At 29.8% G+C, this 18,118-nt stretch overlaps 6 protein-coding genes across 7 annotated transcripts; 2 read left to right on the forward strand and 4 right to left on the reverse strand.

The window, feature by feature from the left end:
• Window positions 1-17: 17 nt before the first annotated feature.
• LOC126773611 (single-pass membrane and coiled-coil domain-containing protein 4) lies at window positions 18-326 on the reverse strand. The gene has a single exon (XM_050494594.1). The coding sequence runs from the start codon at window positions 317-319 to the stop codon at window positions 137-139; it is 183 nt and encodes a 60-aa protein (XP_050350551.1). The 5' UTR covers window positions 320-326; the 3' UTR covers window positions 18-136.
• A 1,120-nt stretch (window positions 327-1,446) lies between these two features.
• LOC126773573 (polyisoprenoid diphosphate/phosphate phosphohydrolase PLPP6) lies at window positions 1,447-3,491 on the reverse strand. Of its 2 annotated transcripts, none has more exons than XM_050494545.1 (4): window positions 3,387-3,491; window positions 2,876-3,022; window positions 2,183-2,282; window positions 1,447-1,939 (listed from the first exon to the last, which is right to left on the reverse strand). In XM_050494545.1, exons 2-4 carry the CDS (start codon window positions 2,984-2,986, stop codon window positions 1,545-1,547), a joined length of 606 nt encoding a protein of 201 aa, XP_050350502.1. In that variant the 5' UTR covers window positions 2,987-3,022; window positions 3,387-3,491; the 3' UTR covers window positions 1,447-1,544. The 2 variants fall into 2 exon arrangements, with proteins under 2 accessions (XP_050350502.1, XP_050350494.1); XM_050494537.1 differs by having other exon boundaries at window positions 3,206-3,482.
• A 1,893-nt stretch (window positions 3,492-5,384) lies between these two features.
• On the forward strand, window positions 5,385-7,625 carry LOC126773566 (60S ribosomal protein L10a). Its single transcript, XM_050494525.1, has 5 exons — window positions 5,385-5,482; window positions 5,637-5,792; window positions 6,189-6,344; window positions 6,801-6,966; window positions 7,427-7,625. Coding segments are annotated over exons 1-5 (651 nt in total). The 5' UTR covers window positions 5,385-5,480; the 3' UTR covers window positions 7,598-7,625.
• A 683-nt stretch (window positions 7,626-8,308) lies between these two features.
• Window positions 8,309-9,130, forward strand: LOC126773594 (28S ribosomal protein S14, mitochondrial). The gene is made up of 3 exons (XM_050494571.1): window positions 8,309-8,483; window positions 8,562-8,785; window positions 8,956-9,130. Exons 1-3 carry the CDS (start codon window positions 8,418-8,420, stop codon window positions 9,056-9,058), a joined length of 393 nt encoding a protein of 130 aa, XP_050350528.1. The 5' UTR covers window positions 8,309-8,417; the 3' UTR covers window positions 9,059-9,130.
• A 2,684-nt stretch (window positions 9,131-11,814) lies between these two features.
• On the reverse strand, window positions 11,815-13,206 carry LOC126773601 (60S acidic ribosomal protein P1). The gene is made up of 3 exons (XM_050494583.1): window positions 13,023-13,206; window positions 12,549-12,798; window positions 11,815-11,928 (listed from the first exon to the last, which is right to left on the reverse strand). Exons 1-3 carry the CDS (start codon window positions 13,092-13,094, stop codon window positions 11,915-11,917), a joined length of 336 nt encoding a protein of 111 aa, XP_050350540.1. The 5' UTR covers window positions 13,095-13,206; the 3' UTR covers window positions 11,815-11,914.
• A 1,354-nt stretch (window positions 13,207-14,560) lies between these two features.
• Window positions 14,561-17,590, reverse strand: LOC126773285 (small G protein signaling modulator 3 homolog). The gene has a single exon (XM_050494116.1). The coding sequence runs from the start codon at window positions 17,495-17,497 to the stop codon at window positions 15,107-15,109; it is 2,391 nt and encodes a 796-aa protein (XP_050350073.1). The 5' UTR covers window positions 17,498-17,590; the 3' UTR covers window positions 14,561-15,106.
• Window positions 17,591-18,118: the final 528 nt, after the last annotated feature.

The following is an 18,118-nucleotide window of genomic DNA, read 5'->3' on the forward strand; positions in this document are numbered from 1 at the left end:
ATAATGCCAGTATTAAGTTATAAAATATAATAACAAGTCACCATACAACTCACAACCATGGTATTACACATTTACGCCATACTCTGAACACAAATAATTTACTATGTACAATTTAATTATAGATATTAAACCTTTTTTACGCGTACTGCATAGAAGAAGGCCGTGTTTTAAAGTAGACGTAGACACATATCAATAGGAAGATAACCGCAAACGTCGGCAAGACTATAGTGTTTATTTGTTGACGCATCTTAGCAAATTCTTGCTTCCTCTCACGCTTCTGCTTAGCAGTTTCCTTAACAACTCCCTTGAGCTTCCTCATTGTCAACCTAAAATAAAACCAAAACATTAAAATAACATCAGTTACCATTCGTCCAATTAAACTACTAACATTATGAAAGATTTTTTTATTATTCTTTCTTTAAAAAGGTTAAAGGAAGTAAAATGAATACTTACAATAAATTTAAATTAAATATAAGTCACTTTTATTTAATAATTTATACGTTTAAAATAATAACCCTATGTGTTTATAAATTACACTATACGTATAATAGACGTCACCATGAACTTTTCTTGTCTAATATGACGTATGACAGTCGCAATATTGTGACATATGACAGTAGCATTTTTATATTTCTTGCCTTGCAATAGGTAGAGTACCATACAGCTATTGTTGAATGACAAATATCTTGTAACTGCAATTTGTAAAAATTATGATTTTTGGGAGTACCGACAGAAAGATAGAGTACGTAAATTAAATGGTGTTTCTTTGGTCTCATATAATTTATTACAATGATTTAAGGCATTCCATTCCTTATGACACAAATGCGTAAATACTATTATATACATATGATTAAATAGAAAGTCTGCTTCTTCCTTTTATTCAGCTGTATGTTCTGATATTCTGTACTATAGATAAGTTACTACCCTATTTATAATTATTTTTTTTCATAGAATATCTTTATATTTTTTAGCCTATAAAGTCTATATTTGATAATTTGATACACTGTACCTACTTAAAAACGCTCAACTAAGGCATAAAGGTGCAGTTATCTGCAATGGTAATATAACTCATCAATTGATTTTTGTAGCAAAGCTTGCCATCGTTTAGTTTCACACTTCTATTGAATTTGGAATTGTCTTCTCATTTCGTTAGGTACCAGACTACAAAAGACTGCATAGTGGGCAAGCAATCATTTTGAGTAATTATATATATATATATTTTATGTTCTTTATTATATCAAATTTGTTTTAGAATTGTTATTATGGAATAATTTTGGGTACCATTATCAAAATATGTTTTTTGTTATTTCAATCATTTAATTCTTATATAAGTTCACAGCAAATCACATAATAAATAAAATAATATATTTAATCTAGTCACAAATTTAATCATAAAATCTACGTAAATAAATTTTTACTTAAGCATTTTATAACTTTTTTTTCATTAAATATTCAACACACAAAAAATGTAACGGGTTAATATAAAAATATTGATATATATTAACATTTATTTTATGAAAATCAATTTAAGATAAACTCAAAATTTAGACATGATATTCTCCACCATCTTTCTTTTCATCGGCCAATGATGTAATGACGCTGATAGCTGTACTTTGAGAGAACCAAATAAGAGACATGAATAAACCTTCTAGTATTCCAATACCTAAACCAGCAAAAACATCCAAGAAGTAGTGCCTCTCCGCAAGAACCCTAGATATAGCTACAGCTCCAACCCAAGCAAGCAGGGGTGGATAGAATATAAAATTGATAGGATCTATACAAATCAATATGAAAGCAACTAGTACTGCTCTACTTGTATGGCCCGAAGGGAAAGAATATTTGTCCGGGTTACCAGGCAATAGTTTGTTCATTGGTACAGGACGACGTCTCCTTACAAAGGCCTTTATCACTGCTATTACTATGATATCTAAAATAAGTGCTGAAAACAGAAAATGATATTAGTGTATTTTTCTTGGAATAAATAATATTTATATTGCCATTACCTGATAAAAATGTTGATTGTTTCTTTATGTAGAATTATCTTTTATGATAATGCATTTGTCAACATTTTGATTCAAAGTGTTATTTGTTTTAAGAAAAATTTATATGAAATTAGTAACAATGCTGATTAAAATTTTAAAAATATTTTTAGAAGTTTTGTTAAACTATTAAAATCACATACCAAATAACATGTTTACTTGTAGTTGATACAGTTCCCTGTTGTTAAACAACCAAATGAATGAGAGCCAGCCTGCCAGCCACACTATGCCATGACATGATACCTAGAAATGAGAACAATAACTTTTAAATTCTTTAATTTATACTATTACAGATTAACTGTAAATGACAAAGCCTGGTTTCTATATCAACATTAACAATTTTTCATTCTACATACATAGGAATGTCATCCTTATAATAAGAATTGCATACTTTTTTGCAACTTTACTAAGTGATCATGGTGCTGTTACTTACAGATTAGATGAAACTAATTTGAAAAAAAAACCTTTTAGAATACAAACTTTCAAAAGTCACACTGGCTACTCAATATATCAAAAATTCTATTATTATTTAAATTTGTCTAGTTTAAAATATAATTGTGTTATGTTCTTAAAAATAAATATGTAAAATATGCATAATTTCACAATACAAGTTTACTAACAAAAGGACTTAAGTAAAATATATAAAGTTGACTCACAGCTATTATGAATCACTTAATTATATATGCAAGTTTGAACCCACTTTCAGTGCTTATATTTGAAGGAATTATGTCATTGCAATTGAATGATATAATTACAGTGGTAGAATAGTGTTTGTTTTTTATAAATGTATTATATTATAATTATAAAAGTATCATCAATAAAGAATAAATAACAACCTCTAAGAACTTAGAATGTACACGAAGTGATCTTAATGCAGTTATATTTTGAGACATTTCAACAAATTTTTTAGTGACTTGAATGTCATATCTAAGTATTCTCTGCAACATATCTGGAACTTTTCTCTTATCTTCTGTTTCTCCTAACTGAAAATATAAATTGAATATAATAAAGTACATACCCTTTTTATAAAATTACTAATCAGACAACACTCGACGAAAAGAAACGAAACGAAAAGAAAACACGGCCAATATAATGATTATATTAAAATACAAAAGCAACAAAAAATACAAAAAAGAATTAAAAAAACTTGTTTTATAATATCTTACCAAGTTCATTTTAAACAAATAATGAAAAACAATGAAAATTATTCGATCTGCCACTTGAGTAAACTATATTAATCCTGTTATGTGAAAATGTCAATTTAAAAGGAATAAAGTACATGCAATGAAAGCTAAATTACTGTTATGTTTAGGTGTAAAAAAGTTAGTAATAAAGTTTGTCCTTTACTTGGAATGATTGACAAAGACTTATCAGTTTTATATTCCTATTTCGGTACTTTAGGTTGTACCTATCGAGAAAATTTACCAAAACAAAATGTCAATTGTCAACTTGTTCTATTTTGTCTTGTCAAATTTTTCTAATTTCTTGTGTTACAAGTTAGTAATTAGTATACAAAATATTTTATTGTTAGATTCGGCAACTTTTATTTTAAAAATACTGTCCTTGAAAGTACATACTTATTTTACCATTATTTACATTTTTTTAATTAATTAGTTAATTTTTGGGATTTATAATTAATGTTGGAACATTTTTATGTTTGTTAACGCAATACTTAACAAATTCTTGTAAAATATTGTGAATGCAAATAATTTCATAAATTAATGAATACTCTTTACTCTTAATTATATTTATTAAAAAAAAAGTAATTATCAAAATGATTACTCTGGTATTCAATTATCTTTGATTTTATCAGAAGTAAATAATAATACGCAGTGATCCTATTCTCTTTGAGATAATAATTATAAACTAAACCAGATCTTAACATATGGAGTTTTTTGGTATTTCATTATATGGTGCACAAAATTATATTAAAGATATGATAAAGGATGATTATATTGAACCACAAAAGGAAGAAGACGTTCAAGTCTTAATGAAAAAAGTAATACAGAATTCTACAATGCCAAAAAAGGTTAAAATACATATTCATAATTTGTTAATTATTGTTTTAAAAATAACGTTTCATTATAAATTAATAAAATAATTTATAGATTCAGAGACCCGATACGGATAAAATCCGACTAATTGATTGTTACATAGGTAAAGTCAATGGCTTTGCTTACGGCTCATCACAAAGATTTATAAAAATGAAACGTAAAGGTGTTATAAAGCCAGTGGGCCCAGCAGATATGTACAGATTGCCAATAACAACATCAGTTGAGTATGGGTGGTGGCAACATGATCCTGAAATAAATAATGCTTCCTGGCACATAACACATCCAAGGCGACCTCAACCTTCATCTCCGAATACGCTTATACTGGACATTGTCAGAAAAAATAACAAATATGCTACATTATTTTAAACTTGTTCTTAGCCACATTTTTCTTTTTCAGTTTTATTTTATATCTTGACTTATGACTTAAATATATTATACATTCAAATAAATGCAACTGAATAATTTGAAATAGCTTAACTTTGTAGCGTATTAAATATTTTTAACCAGTAAAACCTGCGACTTCATTAGCGTAGAATTCAGTTTGTGACAAAAACCCTTTAAAAACTACCTTTAATGAACGTAATGTCATAAACATAAAGTAAGTAATCCTAAAAAATATTTTTTTAATATTCTTCCTGATTATATACTTTAATTGCAAACTATTTATAAGTTAAAAAATTTGATTATGACTTCATTTTATTGTTGAGATTCGGCTGTTTATTATTATTATTATTAATTTGTATCGCAGGCAAGTTCAATGACTAGAAAGTTCTGATATTCGAGTAATATTCAATTTTGTAGTATTCTTTCGGTTTGTTTTTGTAGTAAGATTTTTAACAGTCTTTTTAATTTTTACAATGTTATTAGTATCGATACAATCAAAACTTATTCTGATTCTAAACAATTTAATACATGCGAATAAAGTTTCTCTAGCTTATTTATATCTTCTTAAAACGTTAGTAATTATTTGTAAACAAAGCTCAATCTATTTCTATTATTAAATTCTTTTTTTCTCATATATCTCTTTTGGTAACTGTAGTTTCAACTCACAAAAATTGCAGTCATGTATATTTTAAACATGATTCAAGAGAGATTGATCGACTTTAAAATTACTTTTATGCTATTTATCCTTTACAGGTAAGTATTGCTTTAAAACTTATATTGGTTTTATATGTACAACTTACATATAACTACATACAATTTTCACATTATTTATTTTATTTTTAAAGCAAGAATACATGTACTGATACTCTAGTCAGTTTGATTAATAGTCTGTTAGGCTTACGTTTGACAGCGTTTGACGTATTCCAGGGGCAGAGATGTCATTATCATAATATATTTCTCTTTTCAGTTTTGACATCACATCGACGCGGTTGTAGAAGTCAAAATGTGCGTAATCTATTAAATTATTACCAATCCGTAAAGTTATTAAATATTATTTTACAATAATATATCGTACTTTTGCTGTGTATTCTATAGGACATATTATTTTTTGGTTTTGTTAATCGTTAATTTTCCGAGTTAACCTAGAAAATTCTTTCAGGTCGAAGGTATCGCGTGATACGCTCTACGAGTGCGTCAATGCTGTGCTGGATTCTTCAAAAGATAAGAAGCGTAACTTCTTGGAAACTGTCGAACTCCAAATTGGTCTGAAGAACTATGACCCCCAGAAGGACAAGCGTTTCTCCGGCACCGTCAAGTATGTTTACCTGGAAAGCGCATTTTTGTGGACATGTTTTATTTAATTTATTATGTTCACAAGATTGTGTCTGGACAGGGAGTCAGTGTAAACTGACGGGACTCGACCCAGAGTCTTTAAATAACGGGTAGGTTTGCTTCGGCTTACCGATTTATCATTAACATGTGTGAGGCTCCATTGGTAAGATATACATGGGTGTAGTAGTATATATAATTATTTTTACAAATATGTAAAAAAATTGACCAAGATAGTTTGGAGAAAATGATGAATATTCAAAAAATTGCATGTATTATCTGATAATTGATGAGTAAATGTATACTGATTAAACATAAATAAATTTCATTATATTCGTATTGTTAGAAATATCATTAAAATGAATGTTAATCTTTATTTCAGGCTAAAGTACATTCCCAGGCCTAAGATGCAAGTGTGCGTTCTTGGTGACCAACAACATTGTGATGAAGCCAAAACCCTCACTGTACCTTGCATGGATGCTGAGGCTCTTAAAAAGTTAAACAAGAACAAGAAGCTTGTCAAGAAACTAGCTAAGAAGTGAGTTTCCAGATGCTTCACTATATTTGAAATCACTTAAAATATTAGGTTATATTAAACATATAGTAAAGAAAAAATTATTAGTAGTGTAATGTTTGTTGTAAAAATCAAGGGGTTTTTTTTAAACTATTTCCTGTGTAAATTGTTCATCATAATGAATATTTACTAAGTAAATGAAGGATTACTTAAGTGTTCATAGTACACATGCTAGAAGAACTTGTCAATTGTTATAAATTGTAAAGCGAATAACTCGAATACATGTTATACATTAATATTATATTAATATAATGACTACCTTAATGTTTGGTTCCTCAAGGTGGAAAGCTATCATTTTAGCTTTTCATATTTGCCCTTTTAGACCCCATGTGATAGAAAGACTATTATAATTGTTCATATAAATACTTAAAAAAAATAACACTTCAAGACACTTGTAATTATAATAATAATTTGTTACAGATATGATGCTTTCCTTGCATCTGAATCACTCATCAAACAGATCCCCCGTCTTTTGGGTCCTGGTCTGAACAAGGCTGGCAAGTTCCCTGGTCTTCTGTCTCACCAGGAATCTATGACCCAGAAAATTGATGAGGTTAAAGCTACAATTAAGTTCCAAATGAAGAAGGTAAAATCTGTTTATTTATATTATTATTAAACTTTTGTGTAATATACAATATTTCAATTTTTTATTAAATTAAATAAATATTTTATAGATTTATGCATAGCCAAATTGCAGATGTTCCCAGCAATTGGTGATAATTGTTATAAAAAAATATAAACAAAAGTGAAATAAATTTGAAATGATTGAATAATAAAGTATTTTGTCTATAATTTTCAAATTTTGGTAAAACAGTTAAACATGGTAATTTAAAGTTATAAATAAAAAAATTGTTAAATGATATTTCAGTTTTTAGTATAAAATTTTTCGTTTCTTATTAATTGGTTTATGCTAATAAAAATTACAATATTTATGTGTCTGTCTTAAATATTAAATAATTGATATAATTTATCCTCAATTTAGTTTTTTATCAATATTATATTTCGATTAAGAGACGATTAAGTAATTTTTCTTTTTTATATTTCAGGTACTTTGTCTCTCTGTAGCTGTGGGCCATGTTGACATGACACCTGATGAACTAGCACAGAATGTGCATCTTTCAATCAACTTCCTTGTATCCCTTCTGAAGAAGCACTGGCAAAATGTGCGATCACTTCATATGAAGTCAACTATGGGTCCACCTCAGAGATTGTACTAAATCTTTACAATAAAAATTGACTACTGAACTTGTAGTTTTTACTTCTAAACCTATGCATTAGATCTAGAGGTAGTGACAAAAAAAATCTGAATTTCCAGTTTGAAATGGAAATAATGATCATAGAATATGTATTATTGATAAATTACATTTCCTTTAAAGATCTCTTTATGAAACGCTACTGCCATATAAAATTTTATATGAATATGTTGAAATGATAAATAAATATTATATAAAATTTATTGAAATTTCTAGCTAGCTCAAAATTCGCAATCGCTAATCGGCAACTAACAGATTCTTGTACATTGATTAGGGAAACCGACTGTCTATATAAGTTATATTGTTTATTATATTCATATTTTATCAAATAGAAATAAATATCTTGAATAATTTAAACAATAATTCTTGCATAAATAAAAAAACTACTTAATTTTTTAATTAAATTATGTGTAATATATGCTATAAAAAGTATTTTTACAAAACGTGATTTCACAATTACCATCCAATTCTATTAGAATGATTTAAAGTGTAATGCCCATAAATAATACTTGTCATTTAATAAAATTCAAAAACTAAACGAATATTTTAATGAAAACGGTCAATATACTAGCATTAACAAATTAGTTACGAGAGTCAATTACTATAGGTAATTAAGTCCTCCCAGATATGTTATTAACGCAAGCTGCGTTGTGAGTGACGTTGTTTATGTTTAACGTCAACTGTCTGTTTTGCTATTTGTCAAAAGTTATGTGAATTTTGAACGTTCGCAATAAAAATATTTAAAGTTAAATATACGCGATTATAGAGAAATCTGCTATTAAAAATGAATTTAAATATTTCAAGTCTCGGTAAATATATTTTTAAATCTCAAACAGTCCCTGGATTTGGGGTAGGTTCTTATACGATAACATTTATTCATGTCCATAAGTAATAACTTTTATTTAAACCGTACGTATTTCCGATTTAGTTTCAGCAAGTAAGAAATAAATGGGCCAATGCTTTAATGATAAGAGACGTGAAAAGAAGACGTATGAGTGCTGAAAATTTTCTAGAAAGAACTAGAATCAACGCATTAAGAAAGAATGATGTACTACCAACAGAAATAAGAGAATTTGCAAATAAGGACATAAACAAATTTGAAATGAACGCTATTCCGCTTCGGATTAATAACAGATGTGTTATAACTTCCAGGTCTGTGTATAGTAATAAACTTTCAATACTCTTGTTTATGAAGGTGTCCTGTAAAATTTGAATGTGAACAATGATCAATGAATTCTAATGCTTAGCATAAATTAATTGGTATTTTTATTAAAAATAAAATAGGGAAAAAAAACATTACAACTTAAATGACATTTTTTCAGACCTCGTGGTATTGTCAAGGAATGGAGGCTGAGTCGTATTGTGTGGAGGCATCTTGCTGATTACAACAAACTTTCTGGAGTTCAGAGAGCAATGTGGGGATAATCAAATAACCTAATATTTTACTCAACATTACTTGTTTTAGGAATAGTTTATAATAAATTCTGTATAACTGTGCTATTGTATTGTTATTATATCACAGTTTTATTTATGTATGATATTTTATACATAGATGTTACACATTATTTTGTTTGAAAACATAAATATGACAAAAAAATATTTTCTGTTAATTTTTTAGCTAATTATTCTCTCTATGTGATATTGGCAGAATCTTTTGTCTAATCACTACATAGTGAGAAATAAGAATGAACAAATTTATTTTAAGCAAATACAATATAATTTTCAATCCAGCCAAATCTAGAAGATATGTGTGTTATAACAGTAAGTATAGAAGAATTGTCTCGGGAGGTATAAATAACATTGCATTAGCTTTCGCTTGCCACTTTTGAATGATTGATAATAGGGATGTGTGAAGATTACAAACTCCCATAGACATTTACATTTTTGTTATTTGTATCTTAATAATAAATACATTTGTGTGTGGGAGGCAGAAGTCCAAACTAGGTTGCCCTGTATTGAGGGTTTATATATATATATATATATATATATATTTATATTATAGGCTGGAACTATTTTTTTATTGTGTATAATATTAAATAGGAGTAAGATTAAAGCTTCTACAATACATTATCTAGTAATAAGTACTTATGATAATTGAAATGAAAAGATAATGTATGCTTGTGAATATATGTGTGTATGCATTTGAGCACATGTGTGTGTGTGAACACATGTGCTTAAATATATATATATATATATATATATACTATATCAATTAGAGAGTTAGGTGTGCGGCAGTCAGCCACCGTGAAAGAACTCACCAGGACATCTAGTTGCCATATTTATTTGCATTATTTAAGTGATTGCACTTTTTATACATTAGTTAATTAAATAACTTAGGTCTTTACTGTTTAAAAAGTAGTTCGCCTAAAGTCTAACTACAACCCTATAACTAGTTAGCAAGTAGTATAGGAATATCCCCAGAATCAAAGGATACACTAACTGCCAAGCTTATTTACTATTAATAGATGCCAAAAAATATTTGACGAATGTTCAATTTAGAGTCCATCGACGCAATGATCGTGTAAACACAGCCTGATGCCATTAGGGTTTGTACACAAAACTGCGATGCGACGCGATGCCAATTCGCAACGCAGAAAATTACGACACGAATTGCTGCGATGCGATTTTGTGCGGCAAGGCGTCTCCTAGGGTGACCATTCCTTCGACGACCGTTAACCGTACTAAACGTATTTTGAATTGAAAACTAGGTCGTGACATGGATCGTAAAAAGAAGTGTGCACTTTTATTATTGCTTAAGAGATACAGGAAAAAGAAACAAAGAAGATTTTGGGTTCATCCATTTATTACTATTATGAATCCCGATGGAAACTATTTTCTTCAAAAATATAAAGCTTTGAAAACCGACGAAAAAAAATTTTTGGAGTATTTTAGAATGAGCATATCTTCATTCGAAGAGCTTTTAAGTTTATTTTCACCATATCTTCAGAAACAATCGTACAAGGGGAGAATTCCTGTTATGCCTCTGGAAATGATTGGCCTCACTATCCGGTAAGTAAAGTAAAACAATAATTGTTTACATTAGTTTTTATTGAAAAAAGAGTTTTTAAAATATTACAATCCATAAAATTTACGAAAAATCGAGTCTTCTTCAGTTGAAAGTGTGCTTAATATGCTTGAGTTAGAAAAATCATTACTGGGTGAGTCAATTTGATCTGGTATGTTAGATGACTGTGGACGTATCAGTGGCGTTTGTTGAGATGTCGCAAAATGTTGAGTTTGATAGCCACCCTGGTAGTTGCTATTCGGATAGTAGTAGCCATGAGGTTGATGCAATTCTGTTAAAATTTGAAGAACTCTACTCTGAAAGATTAGTGTTTTATTTTTAAAGTACACGTCTTGCCCACACGCTGTCCCTGAGCGAACTAAAATGGCGTCAACAAGTGTGACGCAACATCGCAGGAATGCGCGATGCGAATCAATTCGCAAGTTCTAACGATGCGTAGAGGGCTCGCAGATTTTTGCGATGCGACGTCGCATCGCAGTTTTGTGTACAAGCCCTTAAACCCGGAACAAGGTACAGCAAAGAGGGTTGTCAAAACTAGTAACTAGAATTTTATACTACTCTGCCCGTTGGGTAGGGGGTTGACGAGCATTTTGATATATTTTGGTCTAGGATTTTAGTAGTTTTCAGGATTCGAACATCAAATACATGCATACATAAGCAAATAACATAGCACCCGTTTTCATATATAAAAATTCAAAGCACTGGCAATTGACAATGGTATATACCATGGTGGTAGATGTTATTTCCATATTATATATGAATGTTATATCCATGTTATATATGGCAAAAATGTCAATATTATTAATATCTGCCAAAAGATTAATCGTATAACTATTTGGCTTACTACAGCTCAACTCCTTTGATTACTTTTTTTTGTTAATTTTCTAGTTTAGGATCTCATGTTATAATCTTTAAGAATGGGATTTTGGTGTAATAATTTATCAGCACCTAGTAATATAAATAATAAAAATACATGTTGCTTATTAAAGTTTAGGTTTAAAATCGAAAACTAGTTAAGACATCAAAATATTAGAGCTTTTGATATAATTTTTTTTAGTATTTCTATAATTTAATATAAACAAAGTTAAACATAATATTATTAAACATAAGTCATATGTTGCTAAGAGGTGGTAAGATTAGCACAATGAAAGTCAGCTTTTCTGTTTTTATAAAATTTTTATCTTTATAGTTTCCTTACAACTAAACAAGCTTCATAAAGCTCACAATGGAATACCAAAGCCTTTATAAAAAGCTTTTTAGTCGAAAAGACCTGAAACAAAAGAAACAATGCCATTAGACAAGTTTGATACAAAAAAATATATATATTTTGTTGGAATATCTCAGTAAAATATTGTCAATCACTCATTTTCTGAAGCTAATACATTAGATCAAACATCATTGATAATGATATTAATGGCTACTCTCATGGTAAAGCCTAGTAAATAAACACTAGTGGTCAAAATTGAACCTAATTTATATCAAATATTTGAGGAAATCATATCCCAATTTAATAGGTTTTTTTTAATCTTAATTTCTAAATCTTTTTATTGATAACACAAAAGTTTGTCAGGGTAATCATACAATAAATATAATTGATTGACATTGACAAACAGAGGAGAAAGTGACTGAACTTATTATGTCTTGGCCCTTTTATTCTAAGAAAATGTAATTGTAATTTTTTTTTTAATAACACGTAACATATAAACACATTATGAATAGTACAAGTTATATTTTTGAATGAAGCATTGAATTTAAAAATTTATGCTTACGATACATACACGTAATAAAAAAATATTAAGTAAAGTTCAGTCATTCATTTAAAGAGAGTAGCCATGGCTATCAACGTAACTTTATTACTGTAGTTTTATGAAATGAAAACTCTTCACTTACCGAAGCCCATGTCATCATCAGATTCTTCAGGCTCTTCTTCCTTCTTTTCTTCTTTAGCGGCTTCAGCAGCTGGTGCTGCCGCGGCAGCTGCGGCGGGTACTCCACCAGCGGGCGCCGCTCCAACACCAGAGCCGATGTTTGTGATCAGATCACGTACATTGACGCCTTCGAGAGCCTTAGCGAACAAACCAGGCCAGTAAGGCTCCACATCAACGTTGGCCGCCTTCAAGATGGTGGAAATTTTTTCGCCCTGTACACAAACATGTTTTGTTTAAATCGTGAATTCATAACATTCATTCAAAATTAAATACATAAATATGAGTACACAAGCATTTCAATATAAATAATAAACATAAATTTGATGGTTTTCAAATAGATTATTGGGAGTTTATTTGGATTAAAATGGATAACTATGCAACATAACCCCAAAATTAAAACTTGTCTAAAAATTGAAAATACGGGTTCATTACTTACAGTAACTGCGACATCATCATCAACAAGGATGAGAGCGGAGTAAACACAAGCTAATTCAGCCTTTGATGCCATTTTATTAATTATTTAGTGCAAGTCGCCAAATGGCCTTAGCTCAAGGGAGGACAAGCACGATTGACTTCTAGAATTGGAGAGAGAAAGAATTGCTTGTCAAGTCAACTTGTCAAAATCTTTCAAATGTCATTTTGTAACTTTGTTGCCTTGGATACAGAACTTTTGGAGTATTATAAAGTCCACTTTTGTAATTCAAATACTAACCTGTCTATATTTCATAATATTTTTATAATAATAAACATAAGCATTAATTATATTTTTTTTATAAGGATCTAGCCCATATTTTTATATTGTTAAAAGTATAAATGTAACCAAAGTTAAAAATGGTCCTCACTAGTTGTTTTGAATCCTAGCGTTTAAACAAACGAAAATAAATTCCATAACTAACGACAAAATACTAGTAACCTTGGAAACTCATTCCAACTGAAACAGTTTTGTTGTTTAATTATATAATGGTGAGTGGGTGGTGGTACCCAGGCTGACTAGGCACAGTGTAATCAGATCAGATTAATAATGATTGATTTTGAAGTAGGCGCGTGGGTACGCTCCGTGACTTGTCTCATTTTGTTTCATTACTTTCATTTTACTGCAAAATGCAATTGTTTTTGATGATTACATGTTTATTACTTATTTACTGTACCTGCTTCTTTTTACACGTATAATTTAATTTCTTATAAGTAAAAAGTTGTAAAACCTCTTGTGCTGTTTGTATCTGGCTGGTTTTGATACAATTAAATATTGTTATGTGATGTGATGATATTTCAAAACTGAAAAGTAAAAACTAGAAACGGAATCCCGCCATTTTTCTATTGTTATTCTGTTTGCTAAATGAATAAATTTAACGCAGAAATTTGATACATTTTAATGAGAAAAATGCGACGATAGGCGACAAAAAAAAATTAGCAAAATTGATACGAGTTTTCAGTCCGGGAATTTTGATGTCAAAGATGAAACTCGTTCGGGTCACCTGTTACGGATTATCTCTATGCCATTTTTGAAAAAGTGCAAGGTCGGCAATTGGCATATTAGTTATTTACAACACAGTTGAAGATTTGGGGGTTGACTATAAAACAATTTGACCCTCTAGAAAAAGACCGGATATTAAGCTCTATATTTGGCACACAAACTCACTGAAAGAAACCTAATATATCGTGTAATCAATACTCATTTGCGATTGAAAATCACTTGACAGTTGATCACTAGTGATGAAGGTGGATTGGACGTACGCCTACCTACGGACAGTTTTTTAGTTTTAGTAAGTTTCAACAAGTGTCAACATTTCTACAACAATACACTAACTCACTATCTACAAAAAGGCAAAAAGTTTTCGAGCAAAATGGCACATGTATAATCAAAAATAAATAAAGTATGATAAAAAATGTCTTGAATTATACGAGAATACTTTTTCCCTGACTTTATATTTATAAATTAAATATTATTTTTTTACAATAAATTATTTTATTCTGAAACAACATTCACAAAAAATACTAAGACTAAAAAAGCTATTTTAATGCGTGCAACAGGTAATATTTATATTTTACATATAAGTAGCAAGAAATCCAGGATAGGAATTTATCAAAAGAATAAAATCAATATTTTTCTATTTACATTAAACAAAATTTTATGTCATTACGTCTATAAATATAATTAATTTATATATAGATTATTTAGCAACTATACAAAACAAATAACTAAATTATCACATAACAAGGCAAAGAACATTTACTTGTACATTTTAAAACTATTCATAAGATTATCAATATTAAGAAATTTTAAAATCATCATAGAAAACTTCACAAGTTCTTTGGAATGATTAGTTCTTTTCATTATTATATGTACAAAGTATAAACAAGACTTTAATGTTTATTCAAAAATGGTGACTTATATATTTTTTTGTGTTAATTAAGTACAAGTAAGATATGAAAATATAATTTTCATATATAAAATTTAGCTCAGCTCTTAGTTTTGTTTAAATTTTGTACAAATTTTAATAAAATGGACTAGGTTAGGTTTTACAGGTCCCATGAAAATAAATGATGTTTTACCAGCATGTCTCTCACACCTTCTTTTAACGGTTGATTTTGTGTATCTTTCTTTAGTGGTAGCTCCCAATCAGGATTTAAATTAAACCCAAATTGGGATAGAATTCTTAATTCACATTTAATTTGAACCCATCCTGGAGAATTGATAAACGACCAAGGATGGTACCACTTCTGGACAACGTCGACACAAGAACATAGAACCTCTAGCCATAAATGTAAAGCTTCTTCATTTAACCCCATGCAAATTAATGTGCGTAATTTAACATCCATTTGTGCATGGGCATTGTCATGGGAAAGATTTATAGCTTGTACACATCTGTATAACAACTCTTCTGGTGTGAGAACCTTACCATCTTCATCCAAACGATATGTTTTGCATAAAACTAAACGACTATATACAGAATTGAAATCTTTTTCTACTTCTCTAGATGAAGCTTCCTCAATAAATAACCATGGATGACAAGGTCCATCTAAGAAGCTTGGTTTCTTAATGCCATGCAATAATACTCTTTTAAATGCTGGAGCCAAAACTCCTCTTACTAGATGAGCTGCTTTCTCTGTCACAGAATCATCTCCAGCTCTACTATATTTAACACCCTTTTCATCTAATAATTTGACAAATCTTGCAGGGAACCAGCCTCTTAAGCCATTTAATTCTCCAATCCAACAATGCTCATCTCTTGAGCTGATAACTTCTATGACATCATTCTTCCTAAACCCTAATTCATCTCCATCTCTCCTTTCAAAATCTAACAAAGCCTTAGCACGTCTTCTTTTACTTCTAGATACATTGACATATCTTTCTCTGTCAGCTGCATGACTCTGCATACTGTAGTCAGCAGTAAGTTGAACTTCTGATGCCAATTGTGGTTCAAGGGCAAGAAAATGTCGAGCAACTTGTAAAATTGCTTCTCTTAAATCAACGAGAATTTCGGTTTGTTTAACATTTTTTGAAACAGCATCATCATTATTAGTGTCATCTCCAAAAAGAATAGTTTGAATAACTGATTTGCTTCTTTTAATTTGACGACGTTGAAGTTGCTGCTTAGGTAGATTTGGTACTGCATTTGGGTTTCCAACCAATGCACCTTGGTCAGCCATTAGATAAGCTAAATGTCTTCGCCGATGAGTTTCAATTAAAGCAGGGCTTAAAGTTTCACCACAGACTTCATCAATCGTTTTGATTAAGAGATCTACATCATCAATTTCTCCAGGAATATCCGATAAAGCGTTAAAAATCTGAGCAGAATTTGATATTTCAGTAAATCTGTTTTCTTTGATCTTTAACATAGCTAATGTTGCTTTGAATAGAACAATTGAACCATCTAGGAAGAACAAATCCCATACCCTGAGTAAAATCTTCATGTGAACGACATTGGCATACAATGTAAGGAACCAGTGCATAGTTATAAGAGAGAGTTCAATGTCATGGGCATTAAGGACTTGATCAATACCAGGTAAGTAAGTAGATATTAGGCTTCTTAGAACTTTTTGATCTGCTTGTATACCTATTAATGTTGATGAATAATAGGAAGCTGGCAAGAGATCCTCTACTGTAGTGCACATTATCCAAAACGCCTCCTCTTCTTCCATTAGTAATAAAAGAGAAGCAGCAATCATTCCAGTTCCCTGACAATAACCAATATCAGGGTATAACCAAGCTAAAGCTCTGAGGATACGGCGAAGTCTTGGCACACCAGTGCTTGTTGGATGTGAAAAACAAACATTATTAGGTAAAATTTGGACTAAGTCTTTCTCAATTTGTTTACTAGTGACTAATCCATCATCACTTGATGCTCTTACTATTTCATGATAAGTTATCTCTGTCAAAGCTCGCTTTTTATTAGCACCACACAGGTGCATCCAAACTTGTGGTCGTAGAGAGTGAGGGACACCATCTTTAACCATTTTTTGCAATTGATCTGTCTTTTCTAATTTGTTTTCACCTTCTGAGAAGTTTATTTCTTTACTGTAAAATTCCCATTGAAGACGATGTTGGTCATCTTCCACAAAAACATTTGCAAGTAATTTGTTGGAACTTTGTTCGGGGCCGTCTTCTTCATCAACACAGAATCCAAATTCATCGAATCTATAATCAGGAAGCCCACCTCCATGACCTTCTGATTCTGGTTGTGCTAATTTTGCCATAATATCTTGAGGTACCATGCTAGGTGTTAAAGCAGAAAAAGGTCCACCAGGAGCTGGTAATAATTCATCAGCAACATTCATCCCACGGATAGCATCGATTATGTCTTCTGGATCGTCGTCTGCTAGAGCTGCACTGATTTTGCGTTCATGTTCTTCACGCCCCACATACCCTACGTGATCGCGTGAACTAAATAGAGACTTCGCTAAATCCATTTTTTCTTAAAATAACTTACATTAATTAGACTAGAATCATTAGAGTAATATTTGTATAAATTAAACACAAACACAAAACACTTTCTCTTTAAACGTCAATATTCAACTCAATACGTCATCCTGATTTCTCAATAGATTCACAATAATTTATATAATTACCTTTTTATTAAAATCAATAACATTTCTGCTAAAATTTATAATAATTTTTAAAATAAAGAATAAGTATTTGATGTGATATAATGATACGTATGACTTTTTATTTAAAAAGTTAAATCTATACTTTGAAAGCTTGAGATATAAAATATGATTAAACATTAACATACAGCCAATGCTACAACTACATTATAAATAAGGAATTTATGTAAACTTTGAAATGTGGGTATTTTATTGAAAATATTAAAAATTCCTTAAAGTTTTTATAAAGATTAATTAGACACTATTTCAAGCGTGACAATTATTTGCATCAATGTCACAAAGAACAAATTTATTACAACTTTAAATAAAATGCTTGTGAGTTTATTGTTTTTTTTTAATAAGGCTCATCGCATTCAATAAATATATGTTTGTGTAAAAACTACATACATTTTTTTTCTCTATTATTAAAAAGATAATTTATTGTAT

The sequence above is a fragment of the Nymphalis io genome, chromosome 2 (genome assembly GCF_905147045.1).
Source record: "Nymphalis io chromosome 2, ilAglIoxx1.1, whole genome shotgun sequence".
NCBI classification, from domain to species: domain Eukaryota; kingdom Metazoa; phylum Arthropoda; class Insecta; order Lepidoptera; family Nymphalidae; genus Nymphalis; species Nymphalis io.